Source organism: Scyliorhinus canicula, chromosome 24 (genome assembly GCF_902713615.1).
Source record: "Scyliorhinus canicula chromosome 24, sScyCan1.1, whole genome shotgun sequence".
Taxonomy (NCBI): Eukaryota; Metazoa; Chordata; class Chondrichthyes; order Carcharhiniformes; family Scyliorhinidae; genus Scyliorhinus; species Scyliorhinus canicula.
The window spans coordinates 6,995,019-7,019,647 of NC_052169.1; the positions used below are offsets into that span (position 1 = coordinate 6,995,019).

General features: G+C 49.2%; 1 protein-coding gene across 3 annotated transcripts in view; it reads right to left on the minus strand.

The window, feature by feature from the left end:
* Nucleotides 1–24,629, minus strand: part of tmem266 (transmembrane protein 266) — a 154,595-nt gene that overhangs the window by 56,071 nt on the left and 73,895 nt on the right. For all 3 annotated transcript variants that reach the window (XM_038784437.1, XM_038784438.1, XM_038784436.1), the window contains one exon: nucleotides 6,245–6,433. In XM_038784437.1, coding sequence (XP_038640365.1) covers nucleotides 6,245–6,433 — 189 coding nt within the window. The remainder of the gene's footprint in view (nucleotides 1–6,244; nucleotides 6,434–24,629) is intronic.

Genomic DNA, 24,629 nt, shown 5'->3' on the forward strand with positions numbered 1-24,629 from the left:
GACGCTGTGAGGAACTCTACGACATCCTGGGGACGAGGGGCGCTATGCAAGCGCAAAATCTTTTTTTTAAGACCTTTCCAATCGAGTTACTTTCTCAAAATGTTTTCACCTGCTTTGGCATTTTGATATCATTGGAAAAGGGATGAACGGCAATAAATTGTGTTCACAGCCGATGTCAATAATGGTCAATTGACGTGATTTCATTAATTTTTGGTGCAACATAACTTTGAATGAATTAACTTCTCCGCAATTTTAAGTAACGAGCGGGAGGCAAAGGGAACTTCACTGGGCTTAGCAGTTGATGGGAAAATTGATTGCCAGTGTTCTTGTTAAATATTAATCACAGATGTAATAGTGCAACAACAATTTAAATTGCAATTAATCAAATCACAATTAGTCGTGGAATAATGGCTGACTTTGTGCCTGGTGTGCAGAGAATTAAAATGACCCTCTTTAACTTTAATTTTAACCATCAGCAGTCAGAGTTAACTCCTGAATTATTTTCCATCAGTTAAGCTGCGGTCATTGAGACTGTAATAAACAGGAGCAGGAATCTACCATTCAATCCTTCAAACCTATCCGACCACTCATAAGATAATAATTTTTAGTGTCGCAAGTAGGCTTACATTATCACTGCAATAAAGTTACTGTGAAAATCCCCTAGTCGCCACACTCCGGCGTCTGTTCGGGTACACCGAGGGAGAATTTAGAATGCACAATTCAACTAACAAGCACGTCTTTCAGGACTTGTGCGATGAAACCGGAGGGCCCGGAGGAAACCCACGCAGACACGGGGAGAACGTGCAGACTCCGCACAGACAGTGACCCAAGCTGGGAATCGAACCTGGGACCCTTGAGCTGTGAAGCAACAGTGCTAAATACTGTGCTACCGTGCCGCCCAATAATGGACCTACCTGAGGTACGGTCAGAAATGGTGGCAGAGCAGTAATGTGATTGGTTAGTAATCCAGGGATGGGGAAGAGGTGTTAAATTTAATTAATGAATCAGAAACTAGGGAGTTAGGGTGCCATGGATTAACGTAAAAACCCATCTGGAAAGGTGTACCTCACTATGGGCTGGATTCCTCCGCCCCGCCCGCTACCAGATCACCAGGGGCGGGGGGCGGGCCATGTGAAGATCCACGGACCTCGGGCGGGCATTTCTGGACGCCAGGCGGGCGAGGCCGGAGAATCCCGCCCTCGAGCGCTTTTCCTGACCGCCGGACATCCCAAAATGTGATAGGTTCACCCTCGAATGCGACTGTCCTCCGAGGCTTTCAATTCGCAGTCGGGTGGAGAAATACGTGAGTGTGTGTGTTTGCCTGGTAACCCTCAGCTGGTGGCAACAGGTAGTCATGGAACAAAATCTAAATTTTCCTCAGAGAGGTGATCCTATTGAAACATATACATCCTGGGGAGACTCGAAAGGGTGGTCCATGCGAAAGGGATGTTTATTTTCTATTCGCTTACGGGATGTTGGCGTTGCTGGCTAGGCCAGCATTTATTACCCATTCCTAATTGCACCTTGAGGAGTTGGTGGTGAGCTGCCTCCCTGAACCGCAGCAATCCCTGTCGAGTAGGTACACCCACTGTGCTGTTAGGGAGGGAGTTCCAGGATTTTGATCCAGCCACAGTGAAGGGCCGGCCGGTATATTTCCAAGTCAAGGCGGTGACTGATCGGGCGGCATGTTGGCACTGCAGCCTCACGGCGCCGAGGTCCCAGGTTCGATCCCGGCTCTGGGTCACTGTCCGTGCGGAGTTTGCACATTCTCCCCGTGTTTCCCCAAAGATGTGCAGGGCAGTTCGATTGGCTACGTTAAATTGTCCCTTAATTGATAAAAAGAAAAATAATTGGGTACTCTAAATTTTAAAAAAGAGAAACAAAAAGGATGGTGTGTGACTTGGAGGGGAGCCTCCAGGTAGTGGGGTTCCCACGTGTCTGCTGCCCTTATCCTTCTAGATGGTAATGGTCGTGGGTTTGGAAGGTGCTGCCTAAGGAACCTTGACAAGTTACTGCAGTGCATCTTGTAGGTGGTGCACACGGCTGCCGCTGCTGGTCCATGGAGGAGGGGGTGAATGTGGGTGGAAGGGGTGCCAATCAAGCGGGGCTGCTTCGTCCTGGATGGTTTTGAGCTTCTGGGATCTGCACTCATTCATGAAATGGGAAAGTATTCCACAAAGCGGGGGTGCCAGCCAGGGTGTCCAGGTGCCCTTTTGCCCAGGACGGGGATCGAGCCAGTGACTGCTCTGCCCGCATGAGGTGGGGTGCGGGAAGGGTCGAGGATCCCCAAGAGGTGCATTGGGGCTTTGAGGGAGGTGGTCCAGGTGTGGGGTCTGGGGGGGGGGGGGGGGGGGGGGGGGGGCATCGAGAGATGGCAGAAACGGCGCCCCGATCTCCACCCGCACTAGCGGGCAGAGCTCTTCAGTGTTGGAAATGCGACTGCGTGGGGGCCTTGGCCGGGACGGTCCTCACTGAGAGCCGAGAAAATAACAGCATGAGGGTCGGGAACGACCTCGTTAATCCCACCCAGAACGGACTCTTTGTTTTTGTTAAGATCGCGCCCAAGACAGAGATGGGGAGAAATGTTTTCTCTCAGAGGGCCTGTGGACTGTGGAAGCCTCTTCACCCGAGTGCAGTGGAGGCTGCGTCAATCAGTATTTTTAAGGCTCAGGTCGGCAGGTTCTTGACTAACAAGGGTCAAAGGGTATCCGGGGGGGGGGGGGGGGGCAGACAGGAAAGTAGAGACTATGATCAGATCAGGCATGATCTTATCAAATGGCGAATCAGGCTCAAGGTGCCAAATGGCCTTCTCCTGCCCCTAATTCGTGTGACATATTGGCCCAAATGGCTTCCCTCTGTGCTGTAGCCCTGTGATATTCGATTTGATTGTTCATAGATGATAGTTCCTCTCTTGGCCGTCAATAAGCTCCGAATAAATGCTCCCCTACCCCGCCGCCTTATCTCCATCCGGTGGAGCTGGCCATTGGGTCAGGGGCATTTTGATTCAGAGAGTGTGGGGTGTGACCCCTGCTTCGGACAGTCTCTGTTGTGTGTGGCCAGCACGTTGACTCTGAATTCGAGGTTGCTGTACCTGGGCTGGGCAGAGGGACATTTACAGCGTGTAACTTGGTGTTACACAGCAACTTTCACAAACTCAGGAACCCCAGAGCCCGTTGCAGCCAATGAGGTACTTGGTGAAGTAGACGTGTTGGGATGCAGGAAACGTGGGGCCATCTGTACACAGCAAGATCCCATCAACGGCAAAGTGATAATCACCTCATCATCTCTATTATTGCTCTTCAAAGAGAGTAGATGGAGCTTTGACTTAACATCGCACATGAGATACAGTGCAGCTCTCTCTCTGTGACGCTCTCTCTCTCTGTGCAGCTCGCTCTCTCTCTGTGCCGCTCTCTCTCTGTGCAGCTCTCTCTCTCTCTGTGCAGCTCTCTCTCTCTGTGCCGCTCTCTCTCTCTCTCTGACGCTCTCTCTGTGCCGCTCTCTCTCTGTGCCGCTCTCTCTCTCTCTGTGCTGCTCTCTCTCTCGCTGTGCAGCTCTCTATCTCTCTCTGTGCCGCTCTCTCTCTCTCTGTGCAGCACTCTCTCTCTCTGTGCAGCTCTCTCTCTCTCTCTGTGCCGCTCTCTCTCTCTCTGTGCAGCTCTCTCTCTCTCTGTGCAGCTCTCTCTCTCTCTGTGCCGCTCTCTCTCTCTCTCTCTGCGCCGCTCTCTCTCTCTCTGTGCCGCTCTCTCTCTCTCTCTCTCTGTGCCGCTCTCTCTCTCTCTGTGCCGCTCTCTCTCTCTCTGTGCCGCTCTCTCTCTCTCTCTGTGCCGCTCTCTCTCTCTCTGTGCTGCTCTCTCTCTCACTCTGTGCAGCTCTCTCTCTCTCTGTGCCGCTCTCTCTCTCTCTGTGCCGCTCTCTCTCTCTCTCTGTGCAGCTCCCTCTCTCTGTTCAGCTCTCTCTCTCTCTCCATGCAGCGCTCTCTCTCTCTCCATGCAGCTCTCACTCTGTTCAGCTCTCTCTCTCTCTCCATGCAGCTCTCTCTCTCTCTCCATGCAGCTCTCTCTCTCTCTCTCCATGCAGCTCTCTCTCTCTGTTCAGCTCTCTCTCTCTCTCCATGCAGCTCTCTCTCTCTCTCCATGCAGCTCTCACTCTGTTCAGCTCTCTCTCTCTCTCCATGCAGCTCTCTCTCTCTCTCCATGCAGCTCTCTCTCTCTCTCCATGCAGCTCTCTCTCTCTCTCCATGTAGCTCTCTCTCTCTCTCCATGCAGCTCTCTCTCTGTGCAGCTCTCTCTCTCTTTCCATGCAGCTCTCTCTCTCTCTCTGTTCAGCTCTCTCTCTCTCTCTCTCCATGCAGCTCTCTCTCTCTGTGCAGCTCCCTCTCTCTGTTCAGCTCTCTCTCTCTTTCCATGCAGCTCTCTCTCTCTCTCTGTTCAGCTCTCTCTCTCTCTCTCTCCATGCAGCTCTCTCTCTCTGTTCAGCTCTCTCTCTCTCTCTCTCTCTCCATGCAGCTCTCTCTCTCTGTGCAGCTCCCTGTCTCTGTTCAGCTCTCTCTCTCTCTCCATGCAGCTCTCTCTCTCTCTGTTCAGCTCTCTCTCTCCATGCAGCTCTCACTCTGTTCATCTCTCTCTCTCTCCATGCAGCTCTCTCTCTCTCTCTCCCTGCAGCTCTCTCCCTCTCTCTCCATGCAGCTCTCTCTCTCTGTTCAGCTCTCTCTCTCTCTCTCTCTCTCGATGCAGCTCTCTCTGTTAGCTCTCTCTCTCTCTCCATGCAGCTCTCTCTCTCTCCATGCAGCTCTCTCTCTCTTTCCATGCAGCTCTCTCTCTCTCTCCATACAGCTCTCTCTCTCTCTCTCCATATAGCTCCCTCTCTGTTCAGCTCTCTCTCTCTATGCAGCTCTCTTAGTCTCCATGCAGCACTCCCTCTCTGTTCAGCTCTCTCTCTCTCTCTCTGTGCAGCTCTCTCTCCATGCAGCTCTTTCTCTCTGTTCAGCTCTCTCTCTCTCTCTCCACGCAGCTCTCTCTCTCTGTGCAGATCCCTCTCTCTGTTCAGCTCTCTCTCTCTGTGCAGCTCTCTCTCTCTCTCTCTCCATGCAGCTTTCTCTCTCTGTTCAGCTCTCTCTCTCTCTCCATGCAGCTCTCTCTCTCTCTCCATGCAGCTCTCTCTCTCTCTCTCTGTGCAGCTCTCTCTCTCTCTGTTCAGCTCTCTCTCTCTCTCCATGCAGCTCTCTCTCTCTCTCCATGCAGCTCTCACTCTGTTCAGCTCTCTCTCTCTCTCCATGCAGCTCTCTCTCCATGCAGCTCTCTCTCTCTCTCTCCATGCAGCTCTCTCTCTCTCCATGCAGCTCTCTCTCTCTCTGCAGCTCTCTCTCTCTCTCTCCATGCAGCTCCCCCCCTCTCCATGCAGCTCTCTCTCTCTCTCTCTCCATGCAGCTCCCCCCCTCTCTCTCTCTCTCTCCATGCAGCTCTCTCTCTCTCTCTCTCCATGCAGCTCTCTCTCTCCATGCAGCTCTCTCTGTTCAGCTCTCTCTCTCTCTCTCTGTGCAGCTCTCTCCCTCTCTCTCCATGCAGCTCTCTCTCTCTCTGTGTTCAGCTCTCTCTCTCTCTCCATGCAGCTCTCTCTCTCTGTTCAGCTCTCTCTCTCTCTCCATGCAGCTCTCTCTCTCTGTTCAGCTCTCTCTCTCTCTCTCTCTCCATGCAGCTCTCTCTCTCTGTTCAGCTCTCTCTCTCTCTCTCTCCATGCAGCTCTCTCTCTCTGTTCAGCTCTCTCTCTCCATGCAGCTCTCTCTGTTCAGCTCTCTCTCTCTCTCTCCATGCAGCCCCCTCTCTCTGTTCAGCTCTCTCTCTCTCTTTCTCAAGGCAGCTCTTGTTCGGGCAGCACGGCAGCGCAGTGGTTAGCACTGCAGTCTCACGGCGCCGAGGTCCCAGGTTCGATCCCGGCTCTGGGTCACTGTCCGAGTGGAGTTTGTTTCAGGGGTCTGTGTGCCCTCACTCAGGCACCGCTGACACCTCACACATGGATGTTACATGACAGAGATTTATCACAAACATGCAGAATGGCTCAAACTGATGGTAACGCCATGACTGAGGGCAGCGACTGTGAATTCCGTTCCCTCATTGCCCCAATGTGGAATTCAAATTGTGTACCTTGCTCCTATCTTCCAGAGAGGAGTGGGAAATCTAATCAATGGGATGAGTGGAAAGATTAGAATCATTCGCATTGTTGCGCAATGATAGAACAGTTCACCCACCTCTCTCTCTGATCGTCATCGTCCATGTTGGATAGCAGCTGCGAACCGGCCAACGAGAGGTCAAGGGCCGCCAGGGGTAGGTCGCGATAGGCAAAGCTGACCAGCTGTACGGGCGCGATGCACTGGCTCTCGTCCTCCACCTGCTGGGAGATGATCTCGAGGTCCGACACACCCCTTTCCTGAGCAGGCCTACCAAAGACAGAGATCAATGTCAACACAGCGCGTGACCAGGCCGGAACCTCTCCAGCGGGCCCTTCCAGGCATTTGCCTCAGAGTGGGAATGGATTGGAAACCTTTTTCCGGCACCTCAGCTTTCTCTACCCATCAGAAAATGGGGCGGAGCTGGCTTGGTGGTTATGTCACTGTGATGATAATCTGGAGCCTTGCGTTCGAATCCAGCCAAGGCAGCTGACGGGATTTGAACTCAATCCATAAAATCTGGAATTAGAAATTGGGCCTCAGTCACGGTGACCGTTCCCGATTGTTGTAAAAACCCATCCGGTTTATATCATCGATCAAAGAAGTTACAGTACAGAAGGAGGCCATTCGGCCCATCGAGTCTGCACCGGCTCTTGGAAAGAGCACCCTACCCAAGCCCACATCTTCACCCTATCCCATAACCCAGTAACCCCACCCAACACTAAGGGCAATTTAGCACAGCCAATCCACCTAACCCGCACATCTTTGGACTGTGGGAGGAAACCGGAGCACCCGGAGGAAACCCACGCACACACGGGGAGGACGTGCAGACTCCGCACAGACAGTGACCCAGCCGGGAATCGAACCTGGGACCCTGGAGCTGTGAAGCAATTGTGCTAACCACAATGCTACCGTGCTGCCCTATATCAATACCAATATCAGTATGTTGACTGCTCTATGCCAACCTCCCAACTCGTCCGTTGCAAAGTAACTCCAATTCTGTTGAAGTACCTGGAAACTACCTTTGGACAAACCCGAGGTCCTGAAAGGTGCTTAAAAAGCTGAACTGAACATAAAAGGAATGCTTCAGTTATACAGGACATTGAAGAGACCACATCTCGCATGTTCGCACTGCTGCTTCACAGCGCCTGGGTCCCAGGTTCGATTCCCAGCTTGGGTCACTGTGTGGAGTCTGCACGTTCTCCCCGTGTCTGCGTGGGTTTCCTCCGGGTGCTCCGGTTTCCTCCCGCAAGTCCCCAAAGACGTGCTTGTTAGGTGGATTGGACATTCTGAATTCTCCCTCTGTGTACCCGAACAGGCGCCGGAATGTGGCGACTGAGGGCTTTTCACAGTCACTTCATTGCAGTGTTAATGTAAGCCTACTTGTGACACTAAGAAAGAAAATTATTATTATTAGTCCCCCTGTGTGTAGTTTTGGTCCCCTTATTTAAGGAAGGATGTAATTGCGTTGGAGGCGATTCAGAGGAGGTTCACTAGATTGATACCAGAATGAGCGAGTTGTCTTATGAGGAAGGTTGGACAAACTGGCCTTGTTTCCACTCGAGTTTAGAAAGAGTGAGAGGGTGAAAAGTTCCTGATAAGGTGGAAATGGAAAGGATGTTTCCTCTTGTGAGAGAATCCAGAACTAGGGAGCACTGTTTTAAAATGAAGGCTCCCCCTTTTAAGACAGATGCCTCAGGAGGTGGTGGAGGGGGTGGGGTGACATTGAATAATTTCAAGACAGGCAGCTAGAGGGCACGGCGGCGCAGTGGTTAGCACTGCTGCCTCTCGACGCTGAGGACTCGGATTTGGTCCCGACCCCGGGTCACTGTCCGCGTGGAGTTTGCACATTCTCACCGTGTCTGCGTGGGTCTCACCCCCACAGCCCAAAGATGTGCAGGGTAGGTGGATTGGCCACGCTAAATTGCCCCTTCATTGGAAAAAAATGAATTGATACTTTAATTTTTAAAAAAGACAGAGGCAGATAGATAAAAGCAAATTACTGCGGGCGCTGGACTCTGAAACCAAAGAGAAAATGCTGGGAAATTTCAGCAGGTTTGGCAGCATCTGCAGGGAGAGAAGAGAGCTAACGTTTCAGGTGACCCTCTGGCAAAGCTTGCTGCCAGACCTGCTGAGATTTTCCAGCATTTTCTCTTTAGAGACAGATAGATTCCTGTTCATCAAGAGAATCAATGGTGATTGAGGGTAGTTGGGAATGTGGAACTGGAAACACAAACAGATCATGATCTTATCGAATGGTGGAGCAGACCTGAGGGGCTGAATGGCCTAATTCTGCTCCAAATTTGTATGTTGGCATACACAAATTCCCTCCTTTTATCTTTATAAACAGCAGTAAGCATTTGTTCTTTGGGCCCTTGGTGGAAAAGGTTGAGAATTGTCTAATCGCTGAAGTCTAGGGGATCTAATTGAGAGGCAGGAACAGACTCACAGTGGTGTGGTGGGGTATAATGGACAGCCCAAGAATCAATTACAACCTGCTGCCTCCTGCTTGTCCCTCATTGCCTGACATCATTCCCATACTCCGCAAAATATTTAATCATAAAGTTAATGGTTTGGCTCAGCCCCGAGACTTTACCCCAGCAGCTGTTCGGAGCCGGCCGTACCAGCAGGTGAGCTGACAGTGGAGGTAAGCTCAGTCACTCTCCGCCATCGCAGCGCACAATGCGTAATTCTCACTCCTCCGGTAACTCTTCATTCTGCAAGTTCCAATTCTGTTTGAGTCCTAAACAGGGTGGAGGTGGGATTGGGGGGGGGGGGGGGGGGGGGGTGTTGATGAAATCTTCCTGGCAGCTCTTGCCCTCTCCAAACCAGGTACCAGGAAAGAAAAGGGTGAAATAAAACAAGGCCTGCATTTTTTTAACCATCTTTCACAATCTCAGGACCGTTTTACAGCTATTGCAGTGTTCTTGAAGGGCTGTCAGTGCTACAACGCAGGAACGGGAGAGGCAGTGATGTAGTAGTATTGTCTCGGGGCTAGTAAGCCAGAGTTATGCTCTGGGGACCCCGGTTCGAATCCCACCATGACTGAAGATGAAAATTGAATTACATTTCATAAAGATCTGGAATTAAAAGTCTAAAGATGATCGATTGTTGTAAAAACCCATCTGGTTCACTAACGTCCTTGAGGGACGGAAATCTGTCGTCCTTACCTGGTCTGGCCTACATGTGACTCCAGACCCAGAGCAATGTGGTTGACTCTTAAATGCCCTCAAGGATGGGCAATGAATGGTGGCCCAGCCTCCCCATGACGTATTAACAAAAACATACAATGGCCAAATTGGTGCAGAGCAAATTCTCACAACAAGCAGACAATCTATGTTGAGCGATGTGCACCAAGGGATAAATATTAGCCAGGAAACTCCCCTACTCTCCTTCAGGGTAACAGCCCAGGATTCCTTATGCCCAACTAAGAGAGCTGGGTTTAATATCCCATCAACAGACTGCAACTCCAACAGTGCAGCCCCTGCTCAGTACTGCTCTGAAGTATCAATCTTTACTTTGTGTTTAAGTCTCTGGAGAGTAAGGTTTTGATAATTCTGCTAATTTTGTCGGGTCTGTAGCATTTATAGATTTTCTGCTTTAACCACATTTTGAATTAAATGGTTTCGTTGAATTCTTGTTTGTGAGACAATGGGCTGCTGGGATACTTTACAGCTGGTATTTGTGAGAAATTACATTGAATTGTTTTATGGCATAAGCTGCCTCAGAGTCTGTATTCACCAGCTTTGTTGGAAGAAATGGCTAAAAGTAGTTTGCTCTTAGAAAGACACCTTGGCCGGGATTCCCCCCTACCCGGCGGGGCGGGGGGGACCCGGCGTGTTGGAGTGGCGTGAACCACTCCGGCATCGGGTCGCCCCAAAGTTGCGGAGGTCTCCGCACCTTTAGGGGCCTGGCCCTCACATTGAGGGGCTAGGCCTGCGCCGGATTGGTTCCCGCTCCGCCGGCTGGCGTGAACGGCCTTTGGCGCCACGCCAGCGGGGGCCGAAAGGACTTCGCCGGCCGGCGTAAGTCCGCGCATGCGCCGGAGCATCAGCGGCTGCTGAAGTCATCCCAGCACATGCGCAGGGGAGGGGGTCTCTTCATCCTCCACCATGATGAAGACCATGGCGAAGGCGGAAGAAAAAGAATGCCCCCACGGCACAGGCCCGCCCGCTGATCGGTGGGCCCCGATCGCGGGCCAGGCCACCGTGGGGGCATCCCCCGGGGTCAGATCCCTCTCCTCCCCCCCCCCCCCCCCCCCCCCCCCCCCCCCGGACCCCTCCCGTGCCGCCTGCCCTCGCCAGTAAGGTAGGTGATTTGATGCACGCCGGCGGGAGAGGGTTGACAGCGGCGGGACTTCGGCCCATCGCGGGCCGGAGAATCGCCACGGGGGGCCCGCTGACCGGCGCGGTGCGATTCCTGCCCCTGCCGAATCTCTGGTGGCGGAGAATTCGGGACACGGCGGGGGCGGGATTGATGCCGGCCCCCGGTGATTCTCCGACCCGGCGGGGTGTCGGAGAATCCTGCCCCTGATATTTAAACAACCCATGTATTGCTTTAGTTGATCTGTACCAGAAGGAAACCTTTTATTTTCTGTAATTCTGGTTGGAATTGTTTTCAATATTTATTCTTAGTGGTTTTAGTATTAGTCATGATGTGGAGATGCCGGCGTTGGACTGGGGTGAGCACAGTAAGAAGTCTTACAACACCAGGTTAAAGTCCAACAGGTTTGTTTCAAACACGAGCTTTCGGAGCACGGCTCCTTCTTCACCTGAAGAAGGAGCCGTGCTCCGAAAGCTCGTGTTTGAAACAAACCTGTTGGTCTTTAGTATTAGTGGGAGTGGGTTAAAATATGTTGACAGGAATATTTAGCAGCTGATGCAGGAGGAGGAGGAGGCCTCAGTAGAAGAGCTCAAAGCGAAGTGGGAGGAAGAGCTAGGGGAAGAGATTGAAGATGGAACGTGGTCGGACGCCCTGGAGTGGGTGAATTCTTCCTCCTCTTGCGCACGTCTCAGCCTAATACAGCTGAAGGTGCTGCATAGGGCTCACATGACAGGGGCAAGGATGAGCTGGTTCTTCGGAGGGGAAGACAGGTGTGGGAGGTGTTCGGGAGGCCCAGCGAACCACACCCATATGTTCTGGGCTTGTCCGGCCTTGGAGAGGTATTGGAAGGGGGTAGCGATGTTGTTATTTTCTTCTTTCTTGTATTGCTGTTGGTTTTTTGCTATTATTTATTTTGGGGGGGGTGAGTTCTTTTCTTGTGTTGGTGTGGAAACACGCCTTGTTTGTTTGTTTGGTTTTTTTTGTGGTTTTTTAAATAAATTTAGAGTACCCAATTATTTTTTCCAATTAAGGGGCAATTTAGCGTGGCCAATCCACCTACCCTGCACATTTTTGGGTTGTGGGGGCGAAACCCACGCAGACACGGGGAGAATGTGCAAACTCCACACGGACAGTGACCCAGAGCCGGGATCGAACCTGGGGCCTCGGCACCGTGAGGCGGTTGTGCTAACCACTAGGCCACCGTGCTGAGGAGAAAATTTGTTACTGAAAAACTTGAATAAAAATTTTAAAAAAAACATATGTTGACAAGAGAATGGGACTTTGAGACCATTGCATTAGATTGACATACTTGCCAGAAGGGGGCAGTCAGTGGAAAGATGTAACCATTGTTGGTAGAGCAGATCAGGCTACAGCAACATATAAAAACTGTTTGAATGTACAAGATAAATACAGTCACCAGGTTTGTAAATTTAAATACAATTTATTTTAATTTATAACAGGAACTATAATGAAATTTGCAGCGAATACGTCTGGTTAATTATTAACCAATTCCTAATTCCCACTTTAACTTTACCTCTACCCTCTGTGTGCGCACACACACACACACACACACACACACACACACAAACACAAGACAGACAAACACAGAGGGGAGGAGGAGGGTGAAAATCGTAAGTAAAAGGGAAAAGAGTCTTTGTTTCAGATAGTTGTCCTTAAACAGATTGCCCTTCAAAGTAAGCCTTCATATCCAGGTCTCTGTTGACAGCCTGTACTGGTTTCATTCAGGTTTCTGCAGGTTCAGAAATATATCAAATCACAGCCTTTCCGGAGAGAGAGGACAGAAGGGCAGGTCCTTCCCTTGAGAGTCCAGGATTCAAACGGAGCTCCTTGGGTCTCTGAAAAGCATTCCACTTGAGTAGGATCCAGTCACCGCCTGTTACCGGGCAGAATACGGCCTTTTGGCCAAATCATTGGCCACCAGCCAACCAATTGAACCGATTCCCACCCCATCTCTCGCGTGCCGAAAAGTCTGAGTGTTTTGTGTCCAAAGCTAGCGGAGTGTTCTCTGTTGTAACCTTTTGAACTCCTCATTCGCTCTGCTGCTTGACTTAAAAATTCATGTCCATCAAGCAAAAATAAAGAAAGGGCAATAAGGTCATTTGCAAGAAGGATCCTTATGCCTTAGTGGCTACCAACAACTTAGATGATCAATAAATAAAAGATGAAAACAGCAAGAACTGCAAAGTTGAGAAAAATCTGGTGATTTACAGGGGTTTCAAGTAGGGGACAACGGGTTTTATCTCGTAGATGGCTATGCATTAAAATGGTGCTTCCTGATGGAATTTATAGAGCCAGAGCCAGACTGATCACTCCAGGCTTTGAATAAAACTTGGGTGAACAAGATGTGAGGGTAAATTCAGCTATGGCAGGAACGGTTATTTTGAAGTTCTTCTTGGCTCTCTTAGCCCTCAATCCTTGGGAATGCAAGTCGATAGATATTAAAGCTGCTTTATTACAGAGACATCAGCTTCAAAGAGAACATTTTCTTCGCCCTCCAAAAGAGGGGCCAAACGCAGAAGGGGTTTTCTGGAAGTTAAATAAAAAGCATAAAACAGGTTGAACGATGCCTCCAGAGTTTGGTATTGCTCAGTGAGGTCGGTTTTGTTAAAGCTGGACTGACTTCAGTTGAAAGCAGCAATGTTTTATTCATAGATCATAGAATTTACAGTGTGGAAGGAGGCCATTCGGCCCATAGACTCTGCACCGGCTCTTGGAAAGAGCACCCTACCCAAGGTCCACACCTCCAACCTGTCCCCATAACCCAAGAACCCCACCCAACACTAAGGGCAATTTTGGACGCTAAGGGTAATTTAGCATGGCCAATCCACCTAACCTGCACATCTTTGGACCGTGGGAGGAAACCGGAGCATCCGGAGGAAACCCACGCACACACGGGGAGGATGTGCAGACTCCGCACAGCAGTGACCCAGCCGGGGACCTATCCTGGGACTCTGGAGCTGTGAAGCTATTGTGCTATCCACAATGCTACCTTGCTGCCCAGTAACGTGCTGTCACCATGGAGGGAAATATTCAGGCACCTTCATGATGCAGGGAGATGATTTTTTGTGGGGTGGTAGCGAATTTGAAAATATTATTATTAACGGGTTTAGAACAGAGTTCAAGATTGGAAGTCGAGCCTCTGATGCATTTAAGTACATTGGGTTAGAAATTGGGCAGAGTTTGCATGTTACTCTACATCAGCAGCTTTACCTGGAGAATATTAACCCCCATAGCCATTATCCGTGGTAGGACCTCACAAAATTATAAGCCGGTTTCTGAAATGGAATAAGAGTAACTCCGAAAATTGGAGAATTGTGTTTTGAAATTCCCATCTCTAGGCGATATAGGCAACTGAAGCTGATTGTTTATCGTGGCGCATCTATGAGGGCCTTTCGAACGTGGGAGGCTTTGTCATTTTTGTTTCCTGGGGGAGGAAGGTAAATGTTGCCCTTTGACATGGGAAACTAAAAAGAGAAGAGTGGTAAAAAGCACATTGGCAATGGTGACACTTGCCCTAGCGGACGCTGTAGATACGGCATGTTTTATATCGAGGAGCCTGACTAGAGTTTTGAATGGAACAGGGCACTGGGGAACAGTACCAGCCCTTTGGGAGAATGTGCACTCTCCCAAAAGCCTCAGTGAAAACAGACTATGGATTGACATATCGAGCCGAGAAAAGATGCTACAGAACAGGGAGATTGGCAAGACCAAGTAGGTTGATAGCAGCCACCAATTAACTGACCGTCTGACCAAAAAATGGGGCTAGCTTGAAGCAGTTAAATTGTTAAAGAGGATCTTTTCCTATCAAAATAAATAATCTTTTATTGTCACAGGTAGTCTTACATTAACAGTGCAATGAAGTTACTGTGAAAAGCCCCTAGTCGCCACATTCCGGCGCCTGTTCGGGTACATGGAGGGAGAATTCAGAATTCTCAGCCGGTACGGGAATTGAACCCGCGCTGCTGGCCTTGTTCTGCATCACAAACCAGCTGTCTAGCCCATTGAGCTAAACCAGCCCTCTCAAGGGAGCGAATGTGAGAGTGGACATTATTTTTTCAGAAGGGGGAATAGGGTGCATTTATTGTAAAAAAGAAAATATATACATTTGTGTTATGGTAATATATGTCAAACTTAAATGATTTTTTTTCTTAAAGAGGGGGAGTCTGTTAGGAAAGAGCTAATGTTCCCGAGTGCTTGAGTTAAAATTGGACTTTTAATCAACAGCAAATTACTGCGGATGCTGGAATCTGAAACGAAAGAGAAAATGCTGGAAAATGTAGGGAGAGAAAAGAGCTCTTGTCAAAGCTTTGACAAAGAGTCATCGGACTCGAAACGTTAGCTCTTTTCTCTCCCTACAGATGCTGCCAGACCTGCTGAGATTTTCCAGCATTTCCTCTTTCGTTGGACTTTTAATTGTTTAATAGACTTATTGTTTGATGGACTACACATATATATGGGGTCGGCACAGTGGCACAGTGGTTAGCACTGCTGGTCGCAGTGCAGGGGACCCGGGTTCAATTCTGGCCTCGGGTCACTGTCTGTGTGGAGTTTGCACATTCTCCCCGTGTCTACGTGGGTTTCCTCCGGGTGCTCCGGTTTCCTCCCACAGACCAAACATGTGCGGGTTAGGTGGATTGGCCATGATAAAATTGCCCCCTGCTGTCAAAAAGGTTAGGTGGGGTTGCTAGGTGACGGGGCTAGGGTGGAGGCGTGGGCTTAAGTAGGGTTCTCTTTCCAAGGGCTCGATGGGCCGAATGGCCTCCTTCTGCACTGTAAGTTCTATGAGGTATAAAGGGGACCCAGGTAGCACTGTGGTGTTTTTTTTTATAAATTTAGATTACCCAATTATTTTTTTCCAATTAAGGGGCAATTTAGCGTGGCCAATCCACCTACTCTGCACATTTTTGTGTTGTGGGGGTGAAACCCACGCAGACACGGGGAGAATGTGCAAACTCCACACGGACAGTGACCCAGAGCCTGGGACCTCAGCGCCGTGAGGCGGTTGTGCTAACCACTAGGCCACCGTGCTGGGGAGAAAATTTGTTACTGAAAAACTTGAATAAAATTTTTTTTAAAAAAAAGATATGTTGACAAGGGAATGGGACTTTGAGACTATTGCATCTAGAGGAAATTTCTTATTTGTCTGCAATGGAATGTAAGCTCAGATAGGCCCAAGGAAGGGAGTAGTAATTTTTGCCTTTAGTCTATATGGCTCGAGCTACAGACGTGGGGTGATGACTCACATCCTAAGCCAATGGAAGAGGTGAATTTGGGCTATTTTCAAACAAGGGAGGTGCAAAAATGAGAGAGAGGAAAAGTTGGTATCTTTGTTGGCACACTGTTACCATGGCTTCTGGGATATGACGCTTCTGGGCACAGTTCAACATCACTTCAAAGACAAAGAGGGAGAGAAATTGCTGGCAACACTCAAGGACTCCTTGGAACGTGAGGGATGAGGAGCTTCTATGTTGACTTCACCGCTTTTTGTATTAAGCATTATGTAAAATCTTGCCCAATAAATTCTACTTGATTCAAAAATGCTAATTATTCTTACTTTGTTAGATCAGGCTCAACAGAGAACCCGTGTAAGAAATTAGGAATTTGGAACTTAGAGATTTTACTTAGAAGAGTTTTATACCTTGAAACTCTACACTCTCACAGGAGTGGCATCTAAACCTACCAAAGTACCCCCTGAACACATCCTGCCTGTGTGGCATAACTTCCTTTATTCTTTGTAGTGTTCTTTGTGTTGTTTATTTTAGGATGGTTGGTGTAGTGTTCACAAAGACCACAACATAGCTTAAACTTAAACAAAGCTATAGATTTATTAACACTACTAAATTGGATTCGACACGTCCTCCTAAAGAATGTACAGTTGATTTTTAACATTTAAACTCTAGCTAATCTTAATACGGATATAAACTATGATCTGCTCTCACTTACACTATCTGTACTTCTGACTCTCTCGGGTTAACTCCTGCACACACTCTCACACAAGGCTTAGCATCACTGCCTTATATAATTATAACTGTAGCTCCCTCTAGTGGCTACTCTAGACACTCCATTAACCTTTGCAGTTCTTACAGTTATGAGAATAGCACTCTTTAGGTTTGCTGTTGCTGGAATTCTTGCCTTTCCTGGTGATTCTAGCCCGGAGGCTGTGTGTGTGTGTGTTGGCGGGGGGGGGGGCAAGGGGCTTCACTGCTGCTCTGCTCTGACCTTGGTGGCCCACAGTGGACAAATTTAATTTTAATTTAAAAATTGTATGGAACTTATGGGTCTCGTGAGTTAAATTACCAATCGCGTATCTTATTAATGTCTTCTGGAAATCAATATATGACCTAACCCATCGTATTCTCTTTATCCACCCACACACACACACTGCTCAGAATATTCAGGCTGTTAAACACTACCTGCCCTGTATAGACAAAAATTGTAAATGCTGGACAACCTCAGCAGGTCTGACAGCATCTGAACAAAGAACAAAGAAAATTACAGCACAGGAACAGGCTCTTCGGCCCTCCCAGTCTGCGCTGATCCAGATCCTTTATCTAAACCTGTTGCCTATTTCCCAGGGATCTACTTCCCTCTGTTCCCCGCCAGTTCATATATCTGCCCAGATGCATCTTAAATGATGCTATCGTGCCCGCCTCTACCACTTCCGTTGGCAAGAGAGAGAGAGTGGAAAGAGAACAGAGCTTCGGGGTGGCACAGTAGTTAGCACTGCTGCCTCACAGCTCCAGGGTCCCGGGTTCAATTCTGGCCTCAGATGACTGTCTGTGCGGAGTTTGCACTTTCTCCCCGTGTCTGCGTGGGTTTCCTCTGAGTGCTCCGGTTTCCTCCCACAGCCCAAAGATGTGCAGGTTAGGTGGATTGGCCATGATAAATTGCCCCTCAGTGTCCAAAGAGGTTAGGCGGGGAACCCTCACGACATTTAAGAAGTATGTAGATGAGCATAGAACGCGTCACAGCAGACAAAGCTACGTGCTCCGTGAGCGACGCTGAATTCCAGTCCAGCGACCTCAACGGATTAGGAATGTTCCTCCTCGGTTTCAGTTCCTTCCGTACTCTCGCCACCCCCTCTCCCACCACTCCACCTCCACCACCACCATGCTGCCTCTATCTCTGTAACCTCCTCCAGCCCCGCAGGGGTTGTGAGACCGCGGCACGCCTGCAATTTCTGGCCTCTTGACCGTTTCCTGATTTTCATCACGCGGCTGTTGGCAGCCGTGCTTTCCGCTGTCTGGACCCCAAGCTGACCTCTCTTCTCCTTTAAGTCGCTCCTTAAAACCTGCCAACTTGACCACGATTCAGGGAGCACGGTGGCGCAGTATTTAGCACTGCTGCCTCACGGTGCCGAGGTCCCAGGTTCGATCCTGGCTCTGGGTCTCTGCCCGTGTGGAGTTTGCACATTCTCCCCGTGTTTGCGTGGGTTTCGCCCCCACAAGCCAAAGATGTGCAAGGTAGGTGGATTGGCCACGCTAAATTGCCCCTTAATTGGAAAAAATGAATTGGGTACTCTAAATTTATTTTTAAAAACTTGACCAGCTTTTGGTATCAAAGTTGTCCGAATCTCTCCTGATGTCCCACCAAGTGAAATTCTGTGCGATGATACGGCATTGCGAGCGCCTTGGGATGATTTACCATCTCAAACGTGCCAATTGATTGCAATCAGCTCAGTTGGCAGGGCGAGGCCAGATCGGGGGTTCAATTCCCGTACCAGTTGGGGTCACCATGATGGCCCCGCCTTCTCAACCTTGTCCCTCGCCTGAGGTGTAGTGACCCTCAGGTTAAACCACCACCAGTCAGCTCTCCCCCCGCACAAAGGGGAAAGCAGCCCATGGTCATCTGGGACGAGAGCAACATTATCTTACTTGCCACAGAGGCCAAAACTATGTTTTCAAGAAGCATTTCGATACAGCACTTGGGGCAAAGGGGATAAAAGGATATGGGGGTGGGGTGGGGGAGAAGACGGATTAGGGTATTGAGTTGGATGATCGGCCGTGATCATAACGAATGGCAGAGCAGACTCGAAGGGCCGAATGGCCTTCTGCTGCTCCTATCTTCTATGTTTGTTATTGAGCGGCTGAGTTTCCCTGTTGTCCCAAGCTCGACACCAACACGAACGCCTGTGGCTGGGGTTCTGAATGTTTAAATTTCGCAATCATTGAGCATTTGATTTGGCTGAAGCCGGCTCGCAAAGATGGTGACAAATGTTCAGAACCAGGGCCATATCGAACCATCTGTGGTCCTGATTGTCCCTTGCTGTGCGGGCCGCACCTCCTGTGCAATCATGGGTCTGTTCCCAGTCTCTGGGCCTCCTGCTCCAGCACTGGGCCCAGAATCTGGGCCAACAACACTAACAAAAATAATCACTGGAAGAAAACAACGCAGACTGTCTCTTTCTGTGTCGAAGAGCATAAGGAGATGGTGGCAAGTGCCGTCCATTTGGCCCTTCAAAGTTGCTCTGCTGTTCGCTATGATCAAGGCCGGTCTTCCACTTCAGCATAACCTCCCTGCACAATCCCCAGACTCCTTGATTCCCCGGCATCTGAAAATCTGTTTCGAGTATACTCCAGGACTGAGAACCCTTTGCTCTCTGCTGCAGAGAATTCCAAAGATTCACAACCCCAAATCCTCCTCGCCACAGTCCTAAATGACCGGCCTCTTATTCCCAACCTGTGACCCCAGCAGCGTGGGGGAAACATTACCTTGGCAATGACCCTGTCGGACGGCTGAAGAGTTTTATGTGCTTTCAATGAGAGTGCCTCTCATTCTTCTCAATTCTGGGGTTGATACGCCTAGTCTAATTAACCCCCTCCTCGGAGGACAACCCCTGATCCCAGGAATCTGCCTGCACTTCCTCCAGGATGAGAAAATCCTTCCTTTTTGGAAGGAGGACAAAATATTGGTCTCAGCAATTGTGATACTGTCTGATTACAGTAAGACTTCTATATCCTTGTACTCCAAGCTCTTTGCTACAAAGCAGCGGTGGACAACCTGTGGCCCCGGGGGTCACATGTGGCCCACCTGGGTTCTGAGTGCAGCCCCACGAGACATTGTGTTGACCGCTGCCCACTGTCTTGGATTACTCCGAGGGTTCTTTGTGATTCGGACACAGTATAATTAAGAGAACAACGACAGATGTTCGTCTACTCTACTTAATTAGCAAAGAATAATGCAAATAAGAATATAATATAAAAAGAAAAGAATATAACACAAGAATCTCAAGCCCTTTGCTCGTTGGGGGCCCCGGGGTCGATAGCGGCTGCGAGATTCAGTTCCTGTCACCTGTCACGACCCAGGTCCGAGGTGAAGTCCAACGAACGAGCAAAAGGGACTGATATTTATACAGTGGAGTAAATAAGTCTAATAGATAAGCAGTTGGGAAAGTCAGCAAGATACACAAGAACTCCTGGACACCTGGTGCTTCATGTCCCAGTAAACATCCTGGCCCTGGAAGGGGGCCCCAAGTATCTTCACAGCGAGCAGAATTAACCCAACCTTTACACCCACGTGCAGGGTTACCACATTCCACTGATTTCCATTTGTGTAGTTTTTTTCCTACCGGTCTGACTGAAGTGATTCACACATAAAGCGAGGGCGAGTGAAATGAGGTGTGTGCTGATTGCTCACAACATTGAGTATGAGAGCCGTGCGCTCCCTCTGCCTCCAAACTGTAAATATTTCTTTCGTTTTTACCATTTGAAGTTGATGACAGTTCTGTTAATATATAAATGATTCAGTATTTTCTATAACTCGCTATGAAATATTCGGCGTGTATTAAATGTATTTAATCTTATTCACGGGGTCATGGTTAGTGAACAATCCTGATTTCAGTCTTGCGAAGCACTGAGATGAAAATGAAAATCCCGTACCAGCCTCCCCGGACAGGCGCCGGAATGTGGCGACTAGGGGCTTTTCACAGTAACTTCATTGAAGCCTACTCGTGACAATAAGCGATATTCATTTTTTTCATTTCAAAATCGCTTATTGTCACGAGTAGGCTTCAATGAAGTTACTGTGAAAAGCCCCTAGTCGCCACATTCCGCCGCCTGTTCGGGGAGGCTGGTACGGGAATTGAACCGTGCTGCTGGCCTGCCTTGGTCTGCTTTAAAAGCCAGCAATTTAGCCCAGTGTGCTAAACCAGCCCCTGAGGGAGGGTCAGACATTCAACCTACTCCACGTAGGTCCCCGTTGCCCATCATTGCTATAAAGGCATCATTTGCTTTTCCTAACCATAGAATCCCTACAGTGCAGAAAGAGGCCATTCGGCCCATTGAGTCTGCACCAGCTCTCGGAAAGGACATTCCACCTGGGCACACCCCTCCCCCACCCTATCCTCATGGCCAATTCGCCAAACCTGCGCATCTTTGGACTGTGGGAGGAAACCGGAGCACCAGGAAGAAACCCACGCAGACACGGGGAGAACGTGCAAACTCTACACAGACAGTCACCCAAGGCCCAAATTGAACCCGGATCCAGGAGGCTGAATCCCGGGTGGTGGAGAACTCCGGCCACGGCGTGGGCGGGATTTACGCCAGCCCCGGGCGATTCCCCAACCCTACGGGGGGTCGGAGAATTCCGTCCCTGGAGTCCACAACCTTACAAATGAGTTTGTCCTTCCAGGTGGATGTAAAAGATCCCATGGTGCTACTTGAGGGGAGAGCGAGGGAGTTCACCTGGCCAACATTTCTTCTCTCACCGATATCCCAAAGTTGGATCATTGTCTGGGAGCTTCCTGTACACAGATTGGCTCCTGCATTTCCTACTTTATAACAATGGCTCCTCCCCCCTTGGCACCACGCCCTTTGCAGGATGTTGGCAACCATGGACTTCCATTGGATTGGCTCGTGCTTGGCAAATTACTGCAGTGGTTTGCCATTGCCCTCTGCAGCACGGCCGACCAGGAAATTCTCCCACTCTTTACCACCTCCCGTCAGGCACCTTGGGAAGACTTACGGGCTGATGGTCAGCCTGTTTGATCGTTATGAACGCACCTTCCGCAGCCATCAGGTCCTGAAGTGCGCCATGAACCCAGAGCTTCCAGTTCAGAGGTAGAGATGCTACCCCATCGCGCCACAGGACCTCCAGAACAATCGCTGCATTTCAAAAAGCATTTCATTGGCGCTAAAGCCCTTTGTGTTGTCCTAAGGGTTGTGAAAGTTGCTATATGAATGCAGGTCTATTTGTTTTGAACTGGTTAATGACTGTTACAATAGCATACGAGAGGAACGGGTCGATGAATACTCCCGCATCCTCCGGACAGGATCGGTGGTAATTCATCAGTAGCCTTATCCTGCCACTAGAGGTCAGAAGCATGCAATATAAATCCCCTGGAGCATAAAGTCATTCATTTCACCAGAAGGTGGAAAGTCAGCATTACATGGCCTATTCTTCCCCTAATCAATAAAATCATATTAATTAGAATCAAATTCCGCTTAAACTTGATCTTTCCCTTTGCCATTTTAAAATTCATCTTGTGGATATCTCTTTAATTGGAGAGGGTGGTGGGACCTGGGTTCTAATCAGAATCTTCTTGCCACATTTCATTGTTTGTCGTTATGTTTTATATTTTCTGTAAAAAAATTCCAATAAAAATTATTTAAAAAAAAAAAGAATCTTCTTGCCAAAGACTACAAGTGAGATGTCTTTGGCAGTCCCACCATAGGTCCAATGGACCAGGAAACTGTGGCCTTGTGTTGTCTCCTTGGGGCTAAAGCAGTACTTTCACCAAACTGGAGAAATTACTATCCAAAGCAAGGGACTGCCCAGAGCCTGGTGTGCGGTTTGACCTGGGAATGTCTATTCTAATCCCAATTTCTCTCCACTTTCAAATGTCCATGATTCAATAATCCTTCATATTAGTACCGTAGGATTTCTACAGTGTAGAAGGAGGCCATTCGGCCCATCGAGTCTGCACCGATGCACTGAAAGAGCACCCTTCCTAGGCCCACTCTCCCGCTCTATCCCCGTAACCCCACCTAGCACGGTAGCCTTGTGCATAGCACTATTGCTTCACAGCTCCAGGGTCCCAGGTTCGATTCCGGCTTGGGTCACTGTCTGTGTGGAGTCTGCACATCCTCCCCGTGTGTGCATGGGTTTCCTCCGGGTGCTCCGGTTTCCTCCCACAGTCCAAAGATGTGCAGGTTAGGTGGATTGGCCATGATAAATTGCCCTTAGTGTCCAAAGTTGCCCTTAGTGTTGGGTGGGGTTACTGGGTTATGGGGATAGGGTGGAGGTGTTGACCTTGGGTAGGGTGCTCTTTCCAAGAGCCGGTGCAGACTCGATGGGCCGAATGGCCTACTTCTGCACTGTGAATTCTATGATATCTTTGGACACTAAGGGGGCAATTTAGCATGGCCAATCCACCTAACCTTCACTTCTTTGGACTGTGGGAGGAAACCGGAGCAGCCGGAGAAATCCCACGCAGACACGGGGAGAACATGCAGACTCCACACAGACAGTCACCCAAGGCCAGAATCGATCCAGGGTCCCTGGCGCAGTGAGGCAGCAGTGCTAACCACTGTGCCACCCTCCCTCTGGGTAGGGAACTCTGGAAGTTATTCCTTGATTGAGAACTGCTTGGCATTGGCATCAAACAAACATTGAATAAGCTGACACTCCAGTGCAGTACTGAGGGAGAACCACTGGAGGTGCTGTTTCACAGATGAATTGTTCAATTGCGTTTTCTGGCGTTGGGTGTTTGGCCGAGGCCCAAAACTCAGCTACACGCTAGCGTGAAATTACAGTGCGATCTCCACTCGCCAAGGACAATCCGGAATCCCACTGGAGGTTGGCGTGAAACCGGAATGCATCCTGGTAGGCTGGGCTCAATCAATAGCTCTGATGAAGGAAAGCTACTATTCAGCTTGAATACAAGATCATTACCCAAAGATAATCAGATTCAGAACGCAGAGAGTTTTCTTTTTAACGATTAATTCGTGAGATGCGGGTGCCAGGATTTATTGCCCATCCCTAACTGCCCCCCGAGACAAATGGCTCGCTAAATGATTTCAGAGTCAGCCACACTGCTGTGGGTTTGGAGTCATGTGGACGCCACACCAGGCAGTGAGCCAGATGGGTTTTTTTTAACAACAATAGATGATTCTGGATTTATTAATCGTGTTTAAGTTCTACCCATGGTGGGAGAGGTGCTGGAATTTTAAATCTAGGTTTCTTTGATGCAGTTGGATTGAACTACTTTGGCCAGTGCCTCACCAGCGATCAATAACAAGGTAGATATTTGCTAATTAAACAGGCTTTTTATGTCTGCCTTACGTTCAGCATCAGCTATGCTTCAGTTTGGAGCAATCTTGCTCCCTGAGGCGCAGGCCCAGGTTTCAAGTCCGCAGTCTTGAGCTCAAAAGTCCAAGCTAATAATAGTAATAATAACCATCTTTAGTAGTGTCACAAGTAGGCTTACAAAGGGGCGGCACGGTAGCACAGCGGGTAGCTCTGTTGCTTCACAGCACCAGGGTCCCAGGTTCGAATCACGCTTAAATGGCCCAGCAAACCATTCAGTTCAAGGGCAATTAGGGATGGACAATAAATACTGGCCCAGACAGCGATGCTTACACCCCCGGAGTGAATTTTAAAACATTCTTTCCTTGATTAGATATCACTGGTGCTGGGGACATATTATACTTTTTGAGCACCCCCCTCAATGAAGTCAGAGAATCTGAAATCAAAATAAAGATTTTGAAATATAAATAGATAATATCGATGAATACCTGGTAGAAATAGTGCTGCCAATGTTAGAAATTCTCACACATCCAACTCCCACAAACAGATACGTGATAATGGTTAGTAATCTATTTTTTTTTTACAATGCTGATTGAGGGATTAAATATTGACCAGGACACCAGTGACGATTCCGCAGCTTTTCTGTAAAATAGTGCCATGGGGTGACCAAACCAGCAATTGGGGCCTAGGTTTTAGGTCCCCTCTGATCGTGCAGCCATCACACACACACGTGGACTGGAGCTTCAGCCCAGAACTTTGAGCTGAAGTCCAGGAGTGAGAAATGAATACAGGACCTCGCGCCACAGAGCACAAGAGTGCTACCCGCTAAGGCATGGTTGAAAAGAGTAGTGCTCGCAAAATGAATTAACCACCCACA